Below are 24,000 nucleotides of genomic sequence, written 5' to 3'. Positions count from 1 at the left end.
GTTGTTGCAAACCTGTGTGAGTTTCTTCTTCTGCTGAACACAAAGGAAGATATTTTGAAGAACGATTGGAACCAAACGGTTGTTTGGCACCATTGACTTCCATAGTAGAAAAAAAAAAAAATACTCTGGAAGTCAATGGCCCAGTCCCAATACTCACTTGAGCCCTAAGGCCTTCCTGGAAGTGGACACTTGTTGAAAGTGCACTTAGCGGAGTAAGTGTGCAAGGGCCCGAAGCTGTGAAGAGCAGAATTGGGACAGTTTTGCACACGTCACTATCTACGTCACTTCTGTTGTGATCAGGGGAGTAAACACCGTTCATTTGGCTAATGTGTGTGCTGCTTATAATAGCTGTAACATGACACAATCCTTTGAATGAAAAAATGTATATCTTTTTTTACTCTTAGCTCCCAACCTTTCTGTTAATGTTATTAATATTAAATTAGTTTTTGGCTAAGATAAATTGTAATAACTGATAAGATAAATTGTGATTGGGGTTTACCTGAGCTTATACTGCCTTACCGTATTCACAGCGATTCGAAACAATTTTAATTATGTTATTATGGAAATTGATATATGAAATTCTTCCCATCCCATACATGAAAAAATACATGACGTGTTGGTGATATATAGGGTATATATTAAAATAGTCTTACACAGGTTATATGAAATAAAATGACACAACCCTGTCTCTTTTTGTTACATTTCAGTTTTATTGATCAATAATAGCCATTATTAAAGTATAAGTAGCCTAAAAAGTATAAGAAGCTATATAAGTCAAGAAATAAAGCAAGTTAAAAGATTCAGTCAAACATAAGTCAATAGGCTAACGTTACAGTTAAATAGCCTAAATATATAAAGTTATGAAACTTCACTTTGCCCTCAGCCAAAATGATTTGCCAGGGAACAAATCATAGATTAATGAGACCAAAGATCGCCTGTTAGATATACAAAAGCCGATTTATAGCTCATGTTTAACCACTAGACACAGAGCCCGCGGGAAACGTCAGAATGACTAGCCGAGGTAAGGCTGTTCCAGGCGGGGTACATGAGCGCTGTGCGCCCGCTGATCCCTGGAACTCCGAAAAAGTCAGATCAAATTTTTAAATAGGCGCTATCTTTATAAACAAACCACAGATTTGAGCTTTAAACAACTATATTCTCGACTGAAAAACTCTTAAAACTACATTTCGTGACACGATAACACTAATATTTTTAAATTTCGCGGCCTTGAAAAACACTTCACCACACCGGCTTCCTTTATCTTCGGAGTTTCCGCTCCCGAACAGCACCATAGCAACCGTTCTCCCCCATTGGTTAGCTGTTCGAAACGTCACAACACTACAAGGATTCTGGGTAATATCCCACAGCAAAGTGAGGTCTGATGCGCACTTGCGAAAGGGGTGCATTAAGTGCCCTTATGATCACCCCTGGAGAACACTATTAGAGGATCGGGACACCCTACGGTCTTGCACCCCTTAGCGAGAACGCGCATTTGAGGGGCACAAGGGCGCAAGTGCGGGTATTGGGACAGGGCCAATGTTGCCAAAGTTCCAATCGTTCTTCATAATATCTTCCTTCGTGTTCAGCAGAAGAAGAAACTCACACAGGGTTGCAACAACTTGAGGGTGAGGAAATGATGACAGAATTTTCATTTTTGGGTGGAGTATCCCTTTAAGAGACTTAGTGAGCGAATATGAAGTGATTGTGTGGTTGTGTGTTTGTGTAGCGCGCAGATCTCTGAAGAGGCAGTGAGTGAATAATGTGAAGTGATTGTGTGTTTGTGTGTTTGTGTAGCGCGCAGATCTCTGAAGAGACGCAGAGATGATGAGGAGCAGCTCCAGGAATCCAGCGTGAATCTGCTGATGAGAAACCAGAACACAACACAACTTCTGCTGGAGATCACAGTGAGTCCGAGTACACAATACCGACACACAACACCGACACACAACACACAACACCGACACACAACACCAGAGCTGCCACTGGAGATCACAGTGAGTCCAAGTACACAACACCGACACACAACACCGACACACAACACAGACACACAACACCAGAGCTGCCACTGGAGATCACACTGACACACAACACTGACACACAACACACAACACCGACACACAACACCGACACACAACACCGATACACAACACCACAACTGCCACTGGAGATCACACCGACACACAACACACAACACTGACACACAACACCGACACACAACACACAACACACAACACAGACACACAACACCAGAGCTGCTACTGGAGATCACACCGACACACAACACCGACACACAACACCGACACACAACACAGACACACAACACCGATACACAACACCACAACTGCCACTGGAGATCACACCGACACACAACACACAACACTGACACACAACACCGACACACAACACACAACACTGACACACAACACACAACACAGACACACAACACCAGAGCTGCTACTGGAGATCACACCGACACACAACACAGACACACAACACCAGAGCTGCTACTGGAGATCACACCGACACACAACACACAACACTGACACACAACACTGACACACAACACCAGAGCTGCCACTGGAGATCACACCGACACACAACACACAACACTGACACACAGCACCGACACACAACACACGACACACAACACCGACACACAACACCGACACACAACACCGACACACAATACCGACACACAACACCAGAGCTGCCACTGGAGATCACACTGACACACAACACTGACACACAACACCGACACACAACACCAGAGCTGCCACTGGAGATCATACCGACACACAACACACAACACTGACACACAACACCGACACACAACACCAGAGCTGCCACTGGAGATCACACCGACACACAACACTGACACACAACACCGACACACAACACACGACACACAACACCGACACACAACACCGACACACAACACCAGAGCTGCCACTGGAGATCACACCGACACACAACACCGACACACAACACCGACACACAACACCGACACACAACACCAGAGCTGCCACTGGAGATCACACCAACACACAACACTGACACACAACACTGACACACAACACTGACACACAACACTGACACACAACACTGACACACAACACTGACACACAACACACAACACTGACACAGAACACACAACACTGACACACAACACTGACACACAACACCGACACACAACACAGACACACAACACCAGAGCTGCCACTGGAGATCACACTGACACACAACACCGACACACAACACACAACACTGACACACAACACACAACACAGACACACAACACCAGAGCTGCTACTGGAGATCACACCGACACACAACACAGACACACAACACCAGAGCTGCTACTGGAGATCACACCGACACACAACACACAACACTGACACACAGCACCGACACACAACACACGACACACAACACCGACACACAACACCGACACACAACACCGACACACAATACCGACACACAACACCAGAGCTGCCACTGGAGATCACACTGACACACAACACTGACACACAACACCGACACACAACACCAGAGCTGCCACTGGAGATCACACCGACACACAACACACAACACTGACACACAACACCGACACACAACACCAGAGCTGCCACTGGAGATCACACCGACACACAACACTGACACACAACACCGACACACAACACACGACACACAACACCGACACACAACACCGACACACAACACCAGAGCTGCCACTGGAGATCACACCGACACACAACACCGACACACAACACCGACACACAACACCGACACACAACACCAGAGCTGCCACTGGAGATCACACCAACACACAACACTGACACACAACACTGACACACAACACTGACACACAACACTGACACACAACACTGACACACAACACTGACACACAACACTGACACACAACACACAACACTGACACAGAACACACAACACTGACACACAACACTGACACACAACACCGACACACAACACAGACACACAACACCAGAGCTGCCACTGGAGATCACACTGACACACAACACCGACACACAACACACAACACTGACACAGAACACACAACACTGACACACAACACTGACACACAACACCGACACACAACACAGACACACAACACCAGAGCTGCCACTGGAGATCACACCGACACACAACACCGACACACAACACCGACACACAACACCGACACACAACACCAGAGCTGCCACTGGAGATCACACCGACACACAACACCAACACACAACACTGACACAGAACACACAACACCGACACACAACACCGACACACAACACCAGAGCTGCCACTGGAGATCACACTGACACACAACACCGACACACAACACACAACACTGACACAGAACACACAACACTGACACACAACACTGACACACAACACCGACACACAACACAGACACACAACACCAGAGCTGCCACTGGAGATCACACCGACACACAACACCGACACACAACACCAGAGCTGCCACTGGAGATCACACTGACACACAACACCGACACACAACACACAACACTGACACAGAACACACAACACTGACACACAACACTGACACACAACACCGACACACAACACCGACACACAACACCAGAGCTGCCACTGGAGATCACACCGACACACAACACCAACACACAACACTGACACAGAACACACAACACTGACACACAACACTGACACACAACACTGACACACAACACCGACACACAACACAGACACACAACACCAGAGCTGCCACTGGAGATTGCACCGACACACAACACCAACACACAACACTGACACAGAACACACAACACTGACACACAACACTGACACACAACACTGACACACAACACCGACACACAACACCGACACACAACACCAGAGCTGCCACTGGAGATCACACCGACACACAACACCAACACACAACACTGACACAGAACACACAACACTGACACACAACACCGACACACAACACCGACACACAACACCGACACACAACACCAGAGCTGCCACTGGAGATCACACCGACACACAACACCAACACACAACACTGACACACAACACTGACACAGAACACACAACACTGACACACAACACTGACACACAACACCGATACACAACACCACAACTGCCACTGGAGATCACACCGACACACAACACACAACACTGACACACAACACCGACACACAACACACAACACTGACACACAACACACAACACAGACACACAACACCAGAGCTGCTACTGGAGATCACACCGACACACAACACCGACACACAACACCGACACACAACACAGACACACAACACCGATACACAACACCACAACTGCCACTGGAGATCACACCGACACACAACACACAACACTGACACACAACACCGACACACAACACACAACACTGACACACAACACACAACACAGACACACAACACCAGAGCTGCTACTGGAGATCACACCGACACACAACACCGACACACAACACCGACACACAACACAGACACACAACACCGATACACAACACCACAACTGCCACTGGAGATCACACCGACACACAACACACAACACTGACACACAACACCGACACACAACACACAACACTGACACACAACACACAACACAGACACACAACACCAGAGCTGCTACTGGAGATCACACCGACACACAACACAGACACACAACACCAGAGCTGCTACTGGAGATCACACCGACACACAACACACAACACTGACACACAACACTGACACACAACACCAGAGCTGCCACTGGAGATCACACCGACACACAACACACAACACTGACACACAGCACCGACACACAACACACGACACACAACACCGACACACAACACCGACACACAACACCGACACACAATACCGACACACAACACCAGAGCTGCCACTGGAGATCACACTGACACACAACACTGACACACAACACCGACACACAACACCAGAGCTGCCACTGGAGATCACACCGACACACAACACACAACACTGACACACAACACCGACACACAACACCAGAGCTGCCACTGGAGATCACACCGACACACAACACTGACACACAACACCGACACACAACACACGACACACAACACCGACACACAACACCGACACACAACACCAGAGCTGCCACTGGAGATCACACCGACACACAACACCGACACACAACACCGACACACAACACCAGAGCTGCCACTGGAGATCACACCAACACACAACACTGACACACAACACTGACACACAACACTGACACACAACACTGACACACAACACTGACACACAACACTGACACACAACACTGACACACAACACTGACACACAACACACAACACTGACACAGAACACACAACACTGACACACAACACTGACACACAACACCGACACACAACACAGACACACAACACCAGAGCTGCCACTGGAGATCACACTGACACACAACACCGACACACAACACACAACACTGACACAGAACACACAACACTGACACACAACACTGACACACAACACCGACACACAACACAGACACACAACACCAGAGCTGCCACTGGAGATCACACCGACACACAACACCGACACACAACACCGACACACAACACCGACACACAACACCAGAGCTGCCACTGGAGATCACACCGACACACAACACCAACACACAACACTGACACAGAACACACAACACCGACACACAACACCGACACACAACACCAGAGCTGCCACTGGAGATCACACTGACACACAACACCGACACACAACACACAACACTGACACAGAACACACAACACTGACACACAACACTGACACACAACACCGACACACAACACAGACACACAACACCAGAGCTGCCACTGGAGATCACACCGACACACAACACCGACACACAACACCAGAGCTGCCACTGGAGATCACACTGACACACAACACCGACACACAACACACAACACTGACACAGAACACACAACACTGACACACAACACTGACACACAACACCGACACACAACACCGACACACAACACCAGAGCTGCCACTGGAGATCACACCGACACACAACACCAACACACAACACTGACACAGAACACACAACACTGACACACAACACTGACACACAACACTGACACACAACACTGACACACAACACCGACACACAACACAGACACACAACACCAGAGCTGCCACTGGAGATTGCACCGACACACAACACCAACACACAACACTGACACAGAACACACAACACTGACACACAACACTGACACACAACACCGACACACAACACCGACACACAACACCAGAGCTGCCACTGGAGATCACACCGACACACAACACCAACACACAACACTGACACAGAACACACAACACTGACACACAACACCGACACACAACACCGACACACAACACCAGAGCTGCCACTGGAGATCACACCGACACACAACACCAACACACAACACTGACACAGAACACACAACACTGACACACAACACTGACACACAACACTGACACACAACACCGACACACAACACCGACACACAACACCAGAGCTGCCACTGGAGATCACACCGACACACAACACCGACACACAACCTGTCTTATGTATTATGTTACAGAAATAAAGTGAAAAGCATTGTGTGATTTCATGGAGAGTGCATTCTGTGTTTGTCAGTCACATGGTCCGATCAGAGACCTCAGCTGTGACGGATATGAAGATCTGCAGTCGTCAGTTCTGGGTAAGACTCGTCCTGATACACACACTACCACTAACGCCTCTGAGTAATCAGTGTGTGTGCTGATGTGAGTGCCTGTCCTGATGTTGTGTTGTGTTGTCGATCAGCGGATGAGTTGCGGAGCCGATCGGAGCACATGCAGGTTCCAGTGGCGCTGCTGGCCGTCACAGTTCTGTCTGGGAACATCCGGGATCTGATCTCACACACTGATGACACACACCGTGTGCTACTGAACGCTGAACAGAGAGTGTGTTGCAAGATGCTGACTGATACAAATGGTTCAGATTCTGATGGATATATCCATACATGACGTATGTGTGTGTTTTATCATTAGACTGATGTGTGTGCGTTAGTGAAGTCTGCTCGAGCACTGATGTCTGCTGGGATATTCAGCCCGGAACTCTTCTGGCAGGAATACTGGAAGCTGCAGGTGAGTGTGTGTGTGTGTGTGTGTGTGTGTGTGTGTGTGTGTGTGATTCTGTGAGAGTGTGTGTGTGGTTATAATTGTGTCTGCCAAATCTCTTCACTTATATATTGAAACATTATATCGTGAGTATGTTCTACTGGTCCTCATTAGTTATAAAGGCTGATAAATGGGCGAAACATGTTTTGATGTAAGGCTAGTGTTTGGCTCGTGTTTCTGTGAGGGACAGGGGTTGGGCTTGGGTGTCAGTCCAAGACCGCGGGCCTCCTTTAAAACATGGCATACACGATATACACCCTCCAGTTAAAGGTGGGATCACAAGGTGGGAACATGTTCCCCACGTGTTCCTCAGTGTTTCCCCAGTGTTCCTTAGTTTTTCCCAGTGTTCCTCACGTGTTCCCCAGGTGTTCCCCAGGTGTTCCTCACGTGTTCCCCAGGTGTTCCCCAGGTGTTCCCCAGTGTTCCCCAGGTGTTCCCCAGGTGTTCCCCAGTTGTTCCCCAGTTGTTCCCCAGGTGTTCCCCAGGTGTTCCCCAGGTGTTCCCCAGTGTTCCCCAGGTGTTCCCCAGGTGTTCCCCAGTGTTCCTCACGTGTTCCCCAGGTGTTCCCCAGTTGTTCCCCAGGTGTTCCCCAGGTGTTCCCCAGTGTTCCCCACGTGTTCCCCAGGTGTTCCCCAGGTGTTCCCCAGTGTTCCCCAGGTGTTCCCCAGGTGTTCCCCACGTGTTCCCCAGGTGTTCCCCAGGTGTTCCCCAGTGTTCCTCACGTGTTCCTCACGTGTTCCCCAGGTGTTCCCCAGGTGTTCCCCAGGTGTTCCCCACGTGTTCCCCAGGTGTTCCTCACGTGTTCCCCAGGTGTTCCCCAGGTGTTCCCCACGTGTTCCCCAGGTGTTCCCCAGTGTTCCCCACGTGTTCCCCAGTGTTCCTCACGTGTTCCTCACGTGTTCCCCAGGTGTTCCCCAGGTGTTCCCCAGTGTTCCCCAGGTGTTCCCCAGGTGTTCCCCAGGTGTTCCCCAGGTGTTCCCCAGTGTTCCTCACGTGTTCCCCACGTGTTCCCCACGTGTTCCCCAGGTGTTCCCCAGGTGTTCCCCCGTGTTCCTTAGTTTTTCCCAGTGTTCTTCACGTGTTCCCCAGTGTTCCCTACTGTTTTGTTTATCAGGTTGAATGTAGATTATCTATCTAAAGCTGTGTTTCTGCGCTCACACAGCCTGTGCTGGAGCTGACGTATCATCTACACACACACAACATCCTCACGCTGGACTTCCTGCTGCACAGGTATCACACTCACACACTCACTCACTCACACACACACACACACACACACACACACACACGTGCAGGCTGATCATGTGATGTGTCTGATCAGAGACGCAGCATCGGTGAGCTCGTGGATCACGGAGCAGCTCAGAGATCTGTGTGTTTCCATGGCAACAGCAGCGGATCAACAGCAGATGCAGCATCAGATTCTCTCCAGTAAGAAGTTCCTCCTCTCACTGTCTGTGTGTTTAGTGTGCTTACATTTCATATTTTACATCAGAACTGCCAAAGCATTGTGTGTAATTATACAAATAAACCGTACCAAATGAAAAGTGCAAAAATATAGAGAAATTAATAAAAGGAAAACAAAATAAGATTAAAAGGGATGATGTTAAAGGGGTTGTGATATGAGGAATCAAATTTGCCTTGATCTTTTGACATATAAGAAGTCTTTAAACCATTAAAACATCCTGCAAGATAACTAATGTCCTCATTATAAACGGTTATTAAATCAATCTCAGAAACAGCTCGTTCTGATATTCTGGGATCTGTGACGTCACTCTGGCAAATACATTTGCATAAACCCTTCTCAAGAGCAAGACATCGACCAATAGTTACCCATCATTCCACCATAGCCCCTGCCCACTGGTACTACAGGCCCCGCCCACTGGTACTACAGGCCCTGCCCACTGGTACTACAGGCCCTGCCCACTGGTACTACAGGCCCGCCCACTGGCACTACAGGCCCTGCCCACTGGCACTACAGACCCCGCCCACTGGCACTACAGACCCCGCCCACTGGCACTAGAGGCCCCGCCCACTGGTACTAGAGGCCCCGCCCACTGGTACTAGAGACCCTACCCACTGGTACTAGAGGCCCGCCCACTGGTACGACAGGCCCCGCCCACTGGCACTACATACTCGCCCACTAAATAAAGTTAGACCAATAATAGAACAGAATGTCACACATAAAGATATATGTATGCAGTCCTTGTTCAAATAATGAGTAAACAAGCCTTCATATATCACACACTTTGAAACATAACGTTATATAATTTAATATTAATACCTTGTTCATCCAGGTTTCAAGTGTGTGATGGCAGAAACAAGCTTCCGTAGTTTCAGTTTATGATAAACGTTTCCCTGTATTGTTCATTTGGGCACAATGGGCCCGTTTCCCATCATGCCGAGCTGCAGTGATGTGTGTGTGTGTGTGTGTGTGTTGTAGCTGTGGTGTGTGTTCTGGTGCGGAGGGCCTTTGAAGACTCCAGTCACACACTCTCTGAGACCTGCGGCTCAATCCTGGACACCATGATGACCTGTGAGTCTGTGTTCTGTCTTAAACGAGTAGTTCACTTCAGAATGAAAGCTGGTCGTTCACTCTCCCCACGCATCCAAGATGTTCATGTCTGTCTTTCTTCAGTCGAAAACAAATGAAGGTTTTTGAGGAACACACTCCAGGGTTTTTGGCCGACGGGTCGAAGGTGTGAGTTTCAGTGCAGCTTCAAAGTTTCGCCACGATCCAGCCGAGGAATAAGAGTCTGATCTAGACACACCAGCGGACATTTATAACACAATACACACTTATATACTTTTAACCACTAATGCTGGTCTTGCACTCGCTGTGATGCGACACACATTACATCATCAGGGTGAAAGGTCAAGCGGGACGTAGGCGTAAGAACAGACCCAGTGTTTATAAAGCCAACGTGCAAAGACTAAATCAAACGCCATTTACAAAAAAATAATTAAATAAAAGGTAAAACAAAGATGTCGGGCGATTTTGAAGTTGGAGGAGATTATATTTAGATTTAAAATGAGATTTTCCTACATTTCTGAACCGGAACGCGCGTGACCTTTCAGCCTGATTACGCAATGTGTGGCGCATCACAGCTCGAGCAAGACCATTAAAAGCAAGTACGTACTTAGAGTAGTAAGTAAGGAGAGTAAATTATCAGGAAATTAATTCGGAAGGGAACTAATCCTTTAAGCTGCAGCACTTTATGTCCTGTGCCCTGCAGTGTGTTCTGTTTCTCATGAAATAATCAGTGTATAATGATTTTCCATGCACCTTTTCTGCACCATCTAATAATGAGTGTGTTTTCTGCCCAGGGCTGCTGGACACACTGAGTGATGAAGACTCGGAGACGTCAGCCGCTGCGCTCTGGTAAATGCCTGATCAATAACGGCTCAGGGGTCAGAGGTCAGGGGTCAGGATGGGACAGGGTTACGGCTCAGGGGTCAGAGGTCAGGGGTCAGGATGGGACAGGGTTACGGCTCAGGGGTCAGAGGTCAGGGGTCAGGATGGGACAGGGTTTCTTCTCATGCTTCTTCAAAGACTCACATTTGTCTCCAGCAACCCAGGGGTTATATCTGAATCTCCATGTTACTGGTGAAGTTTCAAACCCAAACTCTAGTTTTCCAGGATTTTACATTTATTTAACGGATATTCTCTTCATTTTAGGAAAGACAAGGAATAACATTTGTTACAAAAAAACACTTTGCTTATAAATCTGCATCCACTTCAGAGCTGCTAGTCAAATTGGATTTCTGGTTTCAGATGCATTAATATTTCATCCCTGAAAATCAATAATGCGTTCTGGGATCAGTGTTGGGCTTGGCATGACTCCTGCATTATTCCTCATGTGTGTTACACTGGTGTGTGTGTCCTGTGTGATGATCCTCATGTGTGTTACACTGGTGTGTGTGTGTCCTGTGTGATGATCCTCATGTGTGTTACACTGGTGTGTGTGTGTCCTGTGTGATGATCCTCATGTGTGTTACACTGGTGTGTGTGTCTCCTGTGTGATGATCCTCATGTGTGTTACACTGGTGTGTGTGTGTCCTGTGTGATGATCCTCATGTGTGTTACACTGGTGTGTGTGTCTCCTGTGTGATGATCCTCATGTGTGTTACACTGGTGTGTGTGTGTCCTGTGTGATGATCCTCATGTGTGTTACACTGGTGTGTGTGTCCTGTGTGATGATCCTCATGTGTGTTACACTGGTGTGTGTCTCCTGTGTGATGATCCTCATGTGTGTTACACTGGTGTGTGTGTCCTGTGTGATGATCCTCATGTGTGTTACACTGGTGTGTGTGTCCTGTGTGATGATCCTCATGTGTGTTACACTGGTGTGTGTCTCCTGTGTGATGATCCTCATGTGTGTTACACTGGTGTGTGTCTCCTGTGTGATGATCCTCATGTGTGTTACACTGGTGTGTGTGTCTCCTGTGTGATGATCCTCATGTGTGTTACACTGGTGTGTGTGTCCTGTGTGATGATCCTCATGTGTGTTACACTGGTGTGTGTCTCCTGTGTGATGATCCTCATGTGTGTTACACTGGTGTGTGTGTCTCCTGTGTGATGATCCTCATGTGTGTTACACTGGTGTGTGTCTCCTGTGTGATGATCCTCATGTGTGTTACACTGGTGTGTGTGTCCTGTGTGATGATCCTCATGTGTGTTACACTGGTGTGTGTCTCCTGTGTGATGATCCTCATGTGTGTTACACTGGTGTGTGTGTCCTGTGTGATGATCCTCATGTGTGTTACACTGGTGTGTGTCTCCTGTGTGATGATCCTCATGTGTGTTACACTGGTGTGTGTGTCCTGTGTGATGATCCTCATGTGTGTTACACTGGTGTGTGTGTCCTGTGTGATGATCCTCATGTGTGTTACACTGGTGTGTGTGTCTCCTGTGTGATGATCCTCATGTGTGTTACACTGGTGTGTGTGTCCTGTGTGATGATCCTCATGTGTGTTACACTGGTGTGTGTGTCCTGTGTGATGATCCTCATGTGTGTTACACTGGTGTGTGTCTCCTGTGTGATGATCCTCATGTGTGTTACACTGGTGTGTGTGTCCTGTGTGATGATCCTCATGTGTGTTACACTGGTGTGTGTGTCCTGTGTGATGATCCTCATGTGTGTTACACTGGTGTGTGTGTCTCCTGTGTGATGATCCTCATGTGTGTTACACTGGTGTGTGTGTCCTGTGTGATGATCCTCATGTGTGTTACACTGGTGTGTGTGTCCTGTGTGATGATCCTCATGTGTGTTACACTGGTGTGTGTGTCCTGTGTGATGATCCTCATGTGTGTTACACTGGTGTGTGTGTCCTGTGTGATGATCCTCATGTGTGTTACACTGGTGTGTGTGTCCTGTGTGATGATCCTCATGTGTGTTACACTGGTGTGTGTGTCCTGTGTGATGATCCTCATGTGTGTTACACTGGTGTGTGTCTCCTGTGTGATGATCCTCATGTGTGTTACACTGGTGTGTGTCTCCTGTGTGATGATCCTCATGTGTGTTACACTGGTGTGTGTGTCCTGTGTGATGATCCTCATGTGTGTTACACTGGTGTGTGTGTCCTGTGTGATGATCCTCATGTGTGTTACACTGGTGTGTGTGTCCTGTGTGATGATCCTCATGTGTGTTACACTGGTGTGTGTGTCCTGTGTGATGATCCTCATGTGTGTTACACTGGTGTGTGTGTCCTGTGTGATGATCCTCATGTGTGTTACACTGGTGTGTGTGTCCTGTGTGATGATCCTCATGTGTGTTACACTGGTGTGTGTGTCTCCTGTGTGATGATCCTCATGTGTGTTACACTGGTGTGTGTGTCTCCTGTGTGATGATCCTCATGTGTGTTACACTGGTGTGTGTCTCCTGTGTGATGATCCTCATGTGTGTTACACTGGTGTGTGTGTCTCCTGTGTGATGATCCTCATGTGTGTTACACTGGTGTGTGTGTCTCCTGTGTGATGATCCTCATGTGTGTTACACTGGTGTGTGTGTCTCCTGTGTGATGATCCTCATGTGTGTTACACTGGTGTGTGTGTCTCCTGTGTGATGATCCTCATGTGTGTTACACTGGTGTGTGTGTCCTGTGTGATGATCCTCATGTGTGTTACACTGGTGTGTGTGTCCTGTGTGATGATCCTCATGTGTGTTACACTGGTGTGTGTCTCCTGTGTGATGATCCTCATGTGTGTTACACTGGTGTGTGTCTCCTGTGTGATGATCCTCATGTGTGTTACACTGGTGTGTGTGTCTCCTGTGTGATGATCCTCATGTGTGTTACACTGGTGTGTGTGTCTCCTGTGTGATGATCCTCATGTGTGTTACACTGGTGTGTGTGTCTCCTGTGTGATGATCCTCATGTGTGTTACACTGGTGTGTGTGTCTCCTGTGTGATGATCCTCATGTGTGTTACACTGGTGTGTGTGTCCTGTGTGATGATCCTCATGTGTGTTACACTGGTGTGTGTGTCCTGTGTGATGATCCTCATGTGTGTTACACTGGTGTGTGTCTCCTGTGTGATGATCCTCATGTGTGTTACACTGGTGTGTGTGTCCTGTGTGATGATCCTCATGTGTGTTACACTGGTGTGTGTGTCCTGTGTGATGATCCTCATGTGTGTTACACTGGTGTGTGTCTCCTGTGTGATGATCCTCATGTGTGTTACACTGGTGTGTGTGTCCTGTGTGATGATCCTCATGTGTGTTACACTGGTGTGTGTCTCCTGTGTGATGATCCTCATGTGTGTTACACTGGTGTGTGTCTCCTGTGTGATGATCCTCATGTGTGTTACACTGGTGTGTGTCTCCTGTGTGATGATCCTCATGTGTGTTACACTGGTGTGTGTCTCCTGTGTGATGATCCTCATGTGTGTTACACTGGTGTGTGTGTCCTGTGTGATGATCCTCATGTGTGTTACACTGGTGTGTGTGTCCTGTGTGATGATCCTCATGTGTGTTACACTGGTGTGTGTGTCCTGTGTGATGATCCTCATGTGTGTTACACTGGTGTGTGTGTCTCCTGTGTGATGATCCTCATGTGTGTTACACTGGTGTGTGTGTCCTGTGTGATGATCCTCATGTGTGTTACACTGGTGTGTGTGTCCTGTGTGATGATCCTCATGTGTGTTACACTGGTGTGTGTGTCTCCTGTGTGATGATCCTCATGTGTGTTACACTGGTGTGTGTGTCCTGTGTGATGATCCTCATGTGTGTTACACTGGTGTGTGTGTCTCCTGTGTGATGATCCTCATGTGTGTTACACTGGTGTGTGTGTCCTGTGTGATGATCCTCATGTGTGTTACACTGGTGTGTGTGTCCTGTGTGATGATCCTCATGTGTGTTACACTGGTGTGTGTCCTGTGTGATGATCCTCATGTGTGTTACACTGGTGTGTGTCCTGTGTGATGATCCTCATGTGTGTTACACTGGTGTGTGTCTCCTGTGTGATGATCCTCATGTGTGTTACACTGGTGTGTGTGTCCTGTGTGATGATCCTCATGTGTGTTACACTGGTGTGTGTCCTGTGTGATGATCCTCATGTGTGTTACACTGGTGTGTGTGTCCTGTGTGATGATCCTCATGTGTGTTACACTGGTGTGTGTCCTGTGTGATGATCCTCATGTGTGTTACACTGGTGTGTGTCCTGTGTGATGATCCTCATGTGTGTTACACTGGTGTGTGTGTCTCCTGTGTGATGATCCTCATGTGTGTTACACTGGTGTGTGTGTCCTGTGTGATGATCCTCATGTGTGTTACACTGGTGTGTGTGTCTCCTGTGTGATGATCCTCATGTGTGTTACACTGGTGTGTGTCTCCTGTGTGATGATCCTCATGTGTGTTACACTGGTGTGTGTCCTGTGTGATGATCCTCATGTGTGTTACACTGGTGTGTGTCCTGTGTGATGATCCTCATGTGTGTTACACTGGTGTGTGTCTCCTGTGTGATGATCCTCATGTGTGTTACACTGGTGTGTGTGTCCTGTGTGATGATCCTCATGTGTGTTACACTGGTGTGTGTCTCCTGTGTGATGATCCTCATGTGTGTTACACTGGTGTGTGTGTCCTGTGTGATGATCCTCATGTGTGTTACACTGGTGTGTGTCTCCTGTGTGATGATCCTCATGTGTGTTACACTGGTGTGTGTGTCTCCTGTGTGATGATCCTCATGTGTGTTACACTGGTGTGTGTGTCTCCTGTGTGATGATCCTCATGTGTGTTACACTGGTGTGTGTCTCCTGTGTGATGATCCTCATGTGTGTTACACTGGTGTGTGTCTCCTGTGTGATGATCCTCATGTGTGTTACACTGGTGTGTGTGTCCTGTGTGATGATCCTCATGTGTGTTACACTGGTGTGTGTGTCTCCTGTGTGATGATCCTCATGTGTGTTACACTGGTGTGTGTCTCCTGTGTGATGATCCTCATGTGTGTTACACTGGTGTGTGTGTCCTGTGTGATGATCCTCATGTGTGTTACACTGGTGTGTGTCTCCTGTGTGATGATCCTCATGTGTGTTACACTGGTGTGTGTCTCCTGTGTGATGATCCTCATGTGTGTTACACTGGTGTGTGTGTCTCCTGTGTGATGATCCTCATGTGTGTTACACTGGTGTGTGTGTCTCCTGTGTGATGATCCTCATGTGTGTTACACTGGTGTGTGTCTCCTGTGTGATGATCCTCATGTGTGTTACACTGGTGTGTGTCTCCTGTGTGATGATCCTCATGTGTGTTACACTGGTGTGTGTGTCCTGTGTGATGATCCTCATGTGTGTTACACTGGTGTGTGTGTCTCCTGTGTGATGATCCTCATGTGTGTTACACTGGTGTGTGTGTCTCCTGTGTGATGATCCTCATGTGTGTTACACTGGTGTGTGTGTCCTGTGTGATGATCCTCATGTGTGTTACACTGGTGTGTGTGTCTCCTGTGTGATGATCCTCATGTGTGTTACACTGGTGTGTGTCTCCTGTGTGATGATCCTCATGTGTGTTACACTGGTGTGTGTGTCCTGTGTGATGATCCTCATGTGTGTTACACTGGTGTGTGTGTCCTGTGTGATGATCCTCATGTGTGTTACACTGGTGTGTGTCTCCTGTGTGATGATCCTCATGTGTGTTACACTGGTGTGTGTCTCCTGTGTGATGATCCTCATGTGTGTTACACTGGTGTGTGTGTCTCCTGTGTGATGATCCTCATGTGTGTTACACTGGTGTGTGTGTCCTGTGTGATGATCCTCATGTGTGTTACACTGGTGTGTGTGTCCTGTGTGATGATCCTCATGTGTGTTACACTGGTGTGTGTCTCCTGTGTGATGATCCTCATGTGTGTTACACTGGTGTGTGTGTCCTGTGTGATGATCCTCATGTGTGTTACACTGGTGTGTGTGTCCTGTGTGATGATCCTCATGTGTGTTACACTGGTGTGTGTGTCCTGTGTGATGATCCTCATGTGTGTTACACTGGTGTGTGTGTCCTGTGTGATGATCCTCATGTGTGTTACACTGGTGTGTGTGTCCTGTGTGATGATCCTCATGTGTGTTACACTGGTGTGTGTGTCCTGTGTGATGATCCTCATGTGTGTTACACTGGTGTGTGTGTCCTGTGTGATGATCCTCATGTGTGTTACACTGGTGTGTGTCTCCTGTGTGATGATCCTCATGTGTGTTACACTGGTGTGTGTGTCCTGTGTGATGATCCTCATGTGTGTTACACTGGTGTGTGTCTCCTGTGTGATGATCCTCATGTGTGTTACACTGGTGTGTGTGTCCTGTGTGATGATCCTCATGTGTGTTACACTGGTGTGTGTGTCCTGTGTGATGATCCTCATGTGTGTTACACTGGTGTGTGTGTCCTGTGTGATGATCCTCATGTGTGTTACACTGGTGTGTGTGTCCTGTGTGATGATCCTCATGTGTGTTACACTGGTGTGTGTGTCCTGTGTGATGATCCTCATGTGTGTTACACTGGTGTGTGTCTCCTGTGTGATGATCCTCATGTGTGTTACACTGGTGTGTGTCTCCTGTGTGATGATCCTCATGTGTGTTACACTGGTGTGTGTCTCCTGTGTGATGATCCTCATGTGTGTTACACTGGTGTGTGTCTCCTGTGTGATGATCCTCATGTGTGTTACACTGGTGTGTGTGTCTCCTGTGTGATGATCCTCATGTGTGTTACACTGGTGTGTGTCTCCTGTGTGATGATCCTCATGTGTGTTACACTGGTGTGTGTGTCCTGTGTGATGATCCTCATGTGTGTTACACTGGTGTGTGTCTCCTGTGTGATGATCCTCATGTGTGTTACACTGGTGTGTGTCCTGTGTGATGATCCTCATGTGTGTTACACTGGTGTGTGTGTCCTGTGTGATGATCCTCATGTGTGTTACACTGGTGTGTGTCTCCTGTGTGATGATCCTCATGTGTGTTACACTGGTGTGTGTCCTGTGTGATGATCCTCATGTGTGTTACACTGGTGTGTGTCCTGTGTGATGATCCTCATGTGTGTTACACTGGTGTGTGTCCTGTGTGATGATCCTCATGTGTGTTACACTGGTGTGTGTCCTGTGTGATGATCCTCATGTGTGTTACACTGGTGTGTGTCTCCTGTGTGATGATCCTCATGTGTGTTACACTGGTGTGTGTGTCCTGTGTGATGATCCTCATGTGTGTTACACTGGTGTGTGTCTCCTGTGTGATGATCCTCATGTGTGTTACACTGGTGTGTGTCTCCTGTGTGATGATCCTCATGTGTGTTACACTGGTGTGTGTCTCCTGTGTGATGATCCTCATGTGTGTTACACTGGTGTGTGTCTCCTGTATGATGATCCTCATGTGTGTTACACTGGTGTGTGTCTCCTGTGTGATGATCCTCATGTGTGTTACACTGGTGTGTGTCTCCTGTGTGATGATCCTCATGTGTGTTACACTGGTGTGTGTGTCCTGTGTGATGATCCTCATGTGTGTTACACTGGTGTGTGTGTCCTGTGTGATGATCCTCATGTGTGTTACACTGGTGTGTGTCTCCTGTGTGATGATCCTCATGTGTGTTACACTGGTGTGTGTGTCCTGTGTGATGATCCTCATGTGTGTTACACTGGTGTGTGTGTCTCCTGTGTGATGATCCTCATGTGTGTTACACTGGTGTGTGTGTCTCCTGTGTGATGATCCTCATGTGTGTTACACTGGTGTGTGTGTCCTGTGTGATGATCCTCATGTGTGTTACACTGGTGTGTGTGTCCTGTGTGATGATCCTCATGTGTGTTACACTGGTGTGTGTCTCCTGTGTGATGATCCTCATGTGTGTTACACTGGTGTGTGTGTCCTGTGTGATGATCCTCATGTGTGTTACACTGGTGTGTGTGTCTCCTGTGTGATGATCCTCATGTGTGTTACACTGGTGTGTGTGTCCTGTGTGATGATCCTCATGTGTGTTACACTGGTGTGTGTCTCCTGTGTGATGATCCTCATGTGTGTTACACTGGTGTGTGTGTCCTGTGTGATGATCCTCATGTGTGTTACACTGGTGTGTGTCCTGTGTGATGATCCTCATGTGTGTTACACTGGTGTGTGTGTCTCCTGTGTGATGATCCTCATGTGTGTTACACTGGTGTGTGTCTCCTGTGTGATGATCCTCATGTGTGTTACACTGGTGTGTGTGTCCTGTGTGATGATCCTCATGTGTGTTACACTGGTGTGTGTGTCTCCTGTGTGATGATCCTCATGTGTGTTACACTGGTGTGTGTCTCCTGTGTGATGATCCTCATGTGTGTTACACTGGTGTGTGTCTCCTGTGTGATGATCCTCATGTGTGTTACACTGGTGTGTGTGTCTCCTGTGTGATGATCCTCATGTGTGTTACACTGGTGTGTGTCTCCTGTGTGATGATCCTCATGTGTGTTACACTGGTGTGTGTGTCCTGTGTGATGATCCTCATGTGTGTTACACTGGTGTGTCTCCTGTGTGATGATCCTCATGTGTGTTACACTGGTGTGTGTCTCCTGTGTGATGATCCTCATGTGTGTTACACTGGTGTGTGTGTCCTGTGTGATGATCCTCATGTGTGTTACACTGGTGTGTGTCCTGTATGATGATCCTCATGTGTGTTACACTGGTGTGTGTGTCCTGTGTGATGATCCTCATGTGTGTTACACTGGTGTGTGTCCTGTGTGATGATCCTCATGTGTGTTACACTGGTGTGTGTGTCCTGTGTGATGATCCTCATGTGTGTTACACTGGTGTGTGTGTCTCCTGTGTGATGATCCTCATGTGTGTTACACTGGTGTGTGTGTCCTGTGTGATGATCCTCATGTGTGTTACACTGGTGTGTGTGTCCTGTGTGATGATCCTCATGTGTGTTACACTGGTGTGTGTGTCCTGTGTGATGATCCTCATGTGTGTTACACTGGTGTGTGTCTCCTGTGTGATGATCCTCATGTGTGTTACACTGGTGTGTGTGTCCTGTGTGATGATCCTCATGTGTGTTGTGATCCAGGGTTCAGGTGTTCGATGCCTCAGTGTTCGGTGTGTGTGTGTCTGAAGACACATTGCAGCGGTTCTTCACACACTCGCTCATGCGCGTTCTCACACACCAACCCGTCTTTAAAGGTGAGACTTCAGGCAGATTTCACTTTCCTGCTTCAATATTCGGCCTCCTAGTTTTGCAATAGTGAAGGGCAGATCACTGCTGTGTGAAGAGTGCACGAGTGAAAGCATGTCGGTTCTGCCAGTACAGGATGAGTTTCAGAAACTAATCAGTCAAGTGATTGTTTCAACGACTCCGTCATAAAGTCACTGGAGAAAGAGGAGGAGAGATCTCTGTTCTGTGTGTGTGTGTGTGATCACCTGTACGGCTGTCTGATGTGTGTGTGATTGTGATTTGTGTAGTGTCGGATGCCATCGCCACACAGAGTGAATGGAGCTTTGCTAAAACCCTTCCGTTACTGACGGCTCTTTTCTGCAAGGTAAGCGACTCTACATGAACACAGAGGAACCTGAGCTTATCCATGACGTGTCATGTGCCTTCACAAGCTCATTGAGATCAGATCTGTCTCTTTACACACACACACACACACACACACACACACACACACACACACACACACACACACACACACACACACACACACACTGCCGTTGAACAGCATGAAGAGTCACCAGAGGAAGAGGTTTAACTTCCAGTGATCATTGAATCTGCTGAGACATAAGCAACACACACATTTATCTATATATCTTTACATGAAGGTGTTCTGCTCGTCTCAGAGATTCAGTGTGACGGCCTCACTTGGGTTTCCTTTTCCTTCTAAGTTGCTTTGTTTTGAAATCTAAATTTCCTGTAGTAAATGTGTTTATAGGAAAGAGAAACACCAAGGATGAAAACAGTAAAGATATTAAACTGTAAGGGAATAGCAGAGTCCACACCACAGCCATAATGATGACGCCACAATAGCTCTGGATTCACAAATCATGTGTGTTTTCCTGCTGATGAACGATGAAAACCTTGACATCTGATCAGATTCCATCCTGTGTGTGTGTGTGTGTGTGTGTGTGTGTCAGATCTGTGTTGTCTTCAGCGTGGAGTGTGTGTTGGATCAGCTGCAGCGAGTGTTAGAGACACACGAGGTGAACTGGCGTCACGTGCTGTCGTGTGTGTCTCACCTGCTGGTTCATGATGCGCAGACACAGAGCCGCCTCACAGGTACCACACACACACACACACACACACACACACACACACACACACACACACACACACACACACACACACACACACAGCTCTTCAGCTGTACAGCTCCTGACCCCTGTGTGTGTTCAGATCTGCTGTCCCGGCTGCTGAGGGAGTCCTGACCCCTGTGTGTGTGTGTGTGTTCAGATCTGCTGTCCCGGCTGCTGAGGGAGTCCTGACCCCTGTGTGTGTGTGTGTGTTCAGATCTGCTGTCCCGGATGCTGAGGGAGTCCTGACCCCTGTGTGTGTGTGTGTGTGTGTGTGTTCAGATCTGCTGTCCCGGCTGCTGAGGGAGTCCTGACCCGTGTGTGTGTGTGTGTGTGTGTTCAGATCTGCTGTCCCGGCTGCTGAGGGAGTCCTGACCCCTGTGTGTGTGTGTGTGCGTGTGTGTGTGTGTGCGTGTGTGTGTTCAGATCTGCTGTCCCGGCTGCTGAGGGAGTCCTGACCCCTGTGTGTGTGTGTTCAGATCTGCTGTCCCGGCTGCTGAGGGAGTCTTGACCCCTGTGTGTGTGTGTGTGTTCAGATCTGCTCTCCCGGATGCTGAGGGAGTCCTGACCCCTGTGTGTGTGTGTGTGTGTGTGTGTGTTCAGATCTGCTGTCCCGGCTGCTGAGGGAGTCCTGACCCCCGTGTGTGTGTGTGTGTGTGTTCAGATCTGCTGTCCCGGCTGCTGAGGGAGTCCTGACCCCCGTGTGTGTGTGTGTGTGTGTTCAGATCTGCTCTCCCGGATGCTGAGGTCCTCGTGTCACAGCTGTGATGTGGAGAAGATGGTCTCGCTGTTCCTGCTGTCCCGTCAGGCGTCTCTCGAGGGCCCCGCCGTCTTCCCCTCATACAGCGACTGGTTTAAGGTCAGTCGTCCGCTACCAGCACTCGCGCGCTAAACCCTCAGGATGTTGTGTTGTGTTCCCGCCAATTTGAGAGGATTATCATATTGGACTAAAACTGTCTGACTTTGGTCACACAGGGTATAGTTAGGGTTCAATTGCAAGTTTACATCTCGCAATTCCGACTTTATTTCTCAGATTTGCGAGACATTAAGTCACAAACGCAAATTATTATAAAATTGTTATAAAGTCGCAATTCTGTTGTAAAGTCAGAATTGCAAGATAAAAACGGACTTTTTTTCTCTCACAATTCTGACTTTATAACACGCAAATCTGAGAAATAAAGTCGGAATTTCGAGATGTAAACTTGCAATTGTGAGGGGAAAAAAGTTGCAATTACCTTTTTTTATCGTTTATTCTGTGGCGGAAACCAGCTTCCATACAACTTCCCAATATTTCTTGATAATTCTTGTACTTTTTGGGGTTTTTCCCACCTTGTTATACTTGTGGTGTTCCCAGGCACAAATGACCGGCTTCTAAATCTCTCGCTATGCTGTTATTGCATTGGATTAAGTCGAGTTTCTTTCACATAGCACATGTTTAGTATGTTGTTTTGATTGATCTTAGTAGTTTTAGGTGAAAAGGAAAACCTTATTTCACGCATAAACTGAGGTGGATGAGTCAGATCCACTGAGAAATACAAAACCTGTGCTAATTGAAAGAAAACACGTTGATAAAAAGATTAAATACTATATTTGGTGATTTCATAGTGAGATTTACATGCAATTTAAAAGGCCAGTCATTTTCAACCCTTCACCAGGGTTAAATGAGTTCTGATGTTGTGTGTTTCTGGTTAACCTGAGGGTGATCTTCTTTGTCAGCTGTCGTTTGGGGGATCTAGCAGTTTCCACGCTAAAAGCAAGAAGTCCACACTGTTCCTCCTGAAGTTCCTGTCAGATCTGGTTCCCTTTGAGCGCCCCCAGTATCTGAAGGTGAGTGTCTCTGCGGTCCGAGAGTCCCCGTGCCGATGCCCTGAGCGTGACAGCGGGTGTGATGTGTTCTCCAGGTCCACGTCATGCATCCGCCGTTCTTCGGGGGGAAGTACCGCTCTCTGCTGCAGGAGTACGTGACGCTCGCCAGGACACGCCTGAGGGATCTGAAGGTCTGAGAGCGCCTCGTCCAGTGGAGGTGGAGGTGTGCTTCTGCGGGACTGACCGGGTGTGTGTGTGTGTGTGTGTGTGCAGGTGTCGCTGGAGGAGACGGGCATCTTCG

General features: G+C 48.0%; 1 protein-coding gene across 1 annotated transcript in view; it reads left to right on the top strand.

Annotated features, from left to right (window-relative positions):
- LOC130083203 (Fanconi anemia group A protein) overlaps positions 1 to 24,000 on the top strand; it is a gene marked incomplete at its 3' end in the record, with an annotated part of 37,426 nt that overhangs the window by 597 nt on the left and 12,829 nt on the right. Inside the window, exons 2-16 of the mRNA XM_056248273.1 lie at positions 1,795 to 1,904; positions 7,660 to 7,723; positions 7,828 to 7,967; positions 8,055 to 8,150; positions 9,346 to 9,413; positions 9,505 to 9,611; positions 10,624 to 10,716; positions 11,508 to 11,562; positions 20,677 to 20,789; positions 21,069 to 21,145; positions 21,738 to 21,879; positions 22,619 to 22,752; positions 23,610 to 23,720; positions 23,795 to 23,890; positions 23,973 to 24,000. The exon at positions 23,973 to 24,000 is cut by the window's right edge and continues 32 nt beyond it. Of these exons, the coding sequence (XP_056104248.1) occupies positions 1,795 to 1,904; positions 7,660 to 7,723; positions 7,828 to 7,967; positions 8,055 to 8,150; positions 9,346 to 9,413; positions 9,505 to 9,611; positions 10,624 to 10,716; positions 11,508 to 11,562; positions 20,677 to 20,789; positions 21,069 to 21,145; positions 21,738 to 21,879; positions 22,619 to 22,752; positions 23,610 to 23,720; positions 23,795 to 23,890; positions 23,973 to 24,000 (1,434 nt within the window). The remainder of the gene's footprint in view (positions 1 to 1,794; positions 1,905 to 7,659; positions 7,724 to 7,827; positions 7,968 to 8,054; positions 8,151 to 9,345; positions 9,414 to 9,504; positions 9,612 to 10,623; positions 10,717 to 11,507; positions 11,563 to 20,676; positions 20,790 to 21,068; positions 21,146 to 21,737; positions 21,880 to 22,618; positions 22,753 to 23,609; positions 23,721 to 23,794; positions 23,891 to 23,972) is intronic.

This window comes from Rhinichthys klamathensis, unplaced genomic scaffold, assembly GCF_029890125.1.
Source record: "Rhinichthys klamathensis goyatoka isolate OS25496 unplaced genomic scaffold, OSU_Roscu_1.1 h1tg000054l_1, whole genome shotgun sequence".
Classification (NCBI taxonomy): domain Eukaryota; kingdom Metazoa; phylum Chordata; class Actinopteri; order Cypriniformes; family Leuciscidae; genus Rhinichthys; species Rhinichthys klamathensis.
This window is presented reverse-complemented; position numbering and strand designations above follow the sequence as displayed.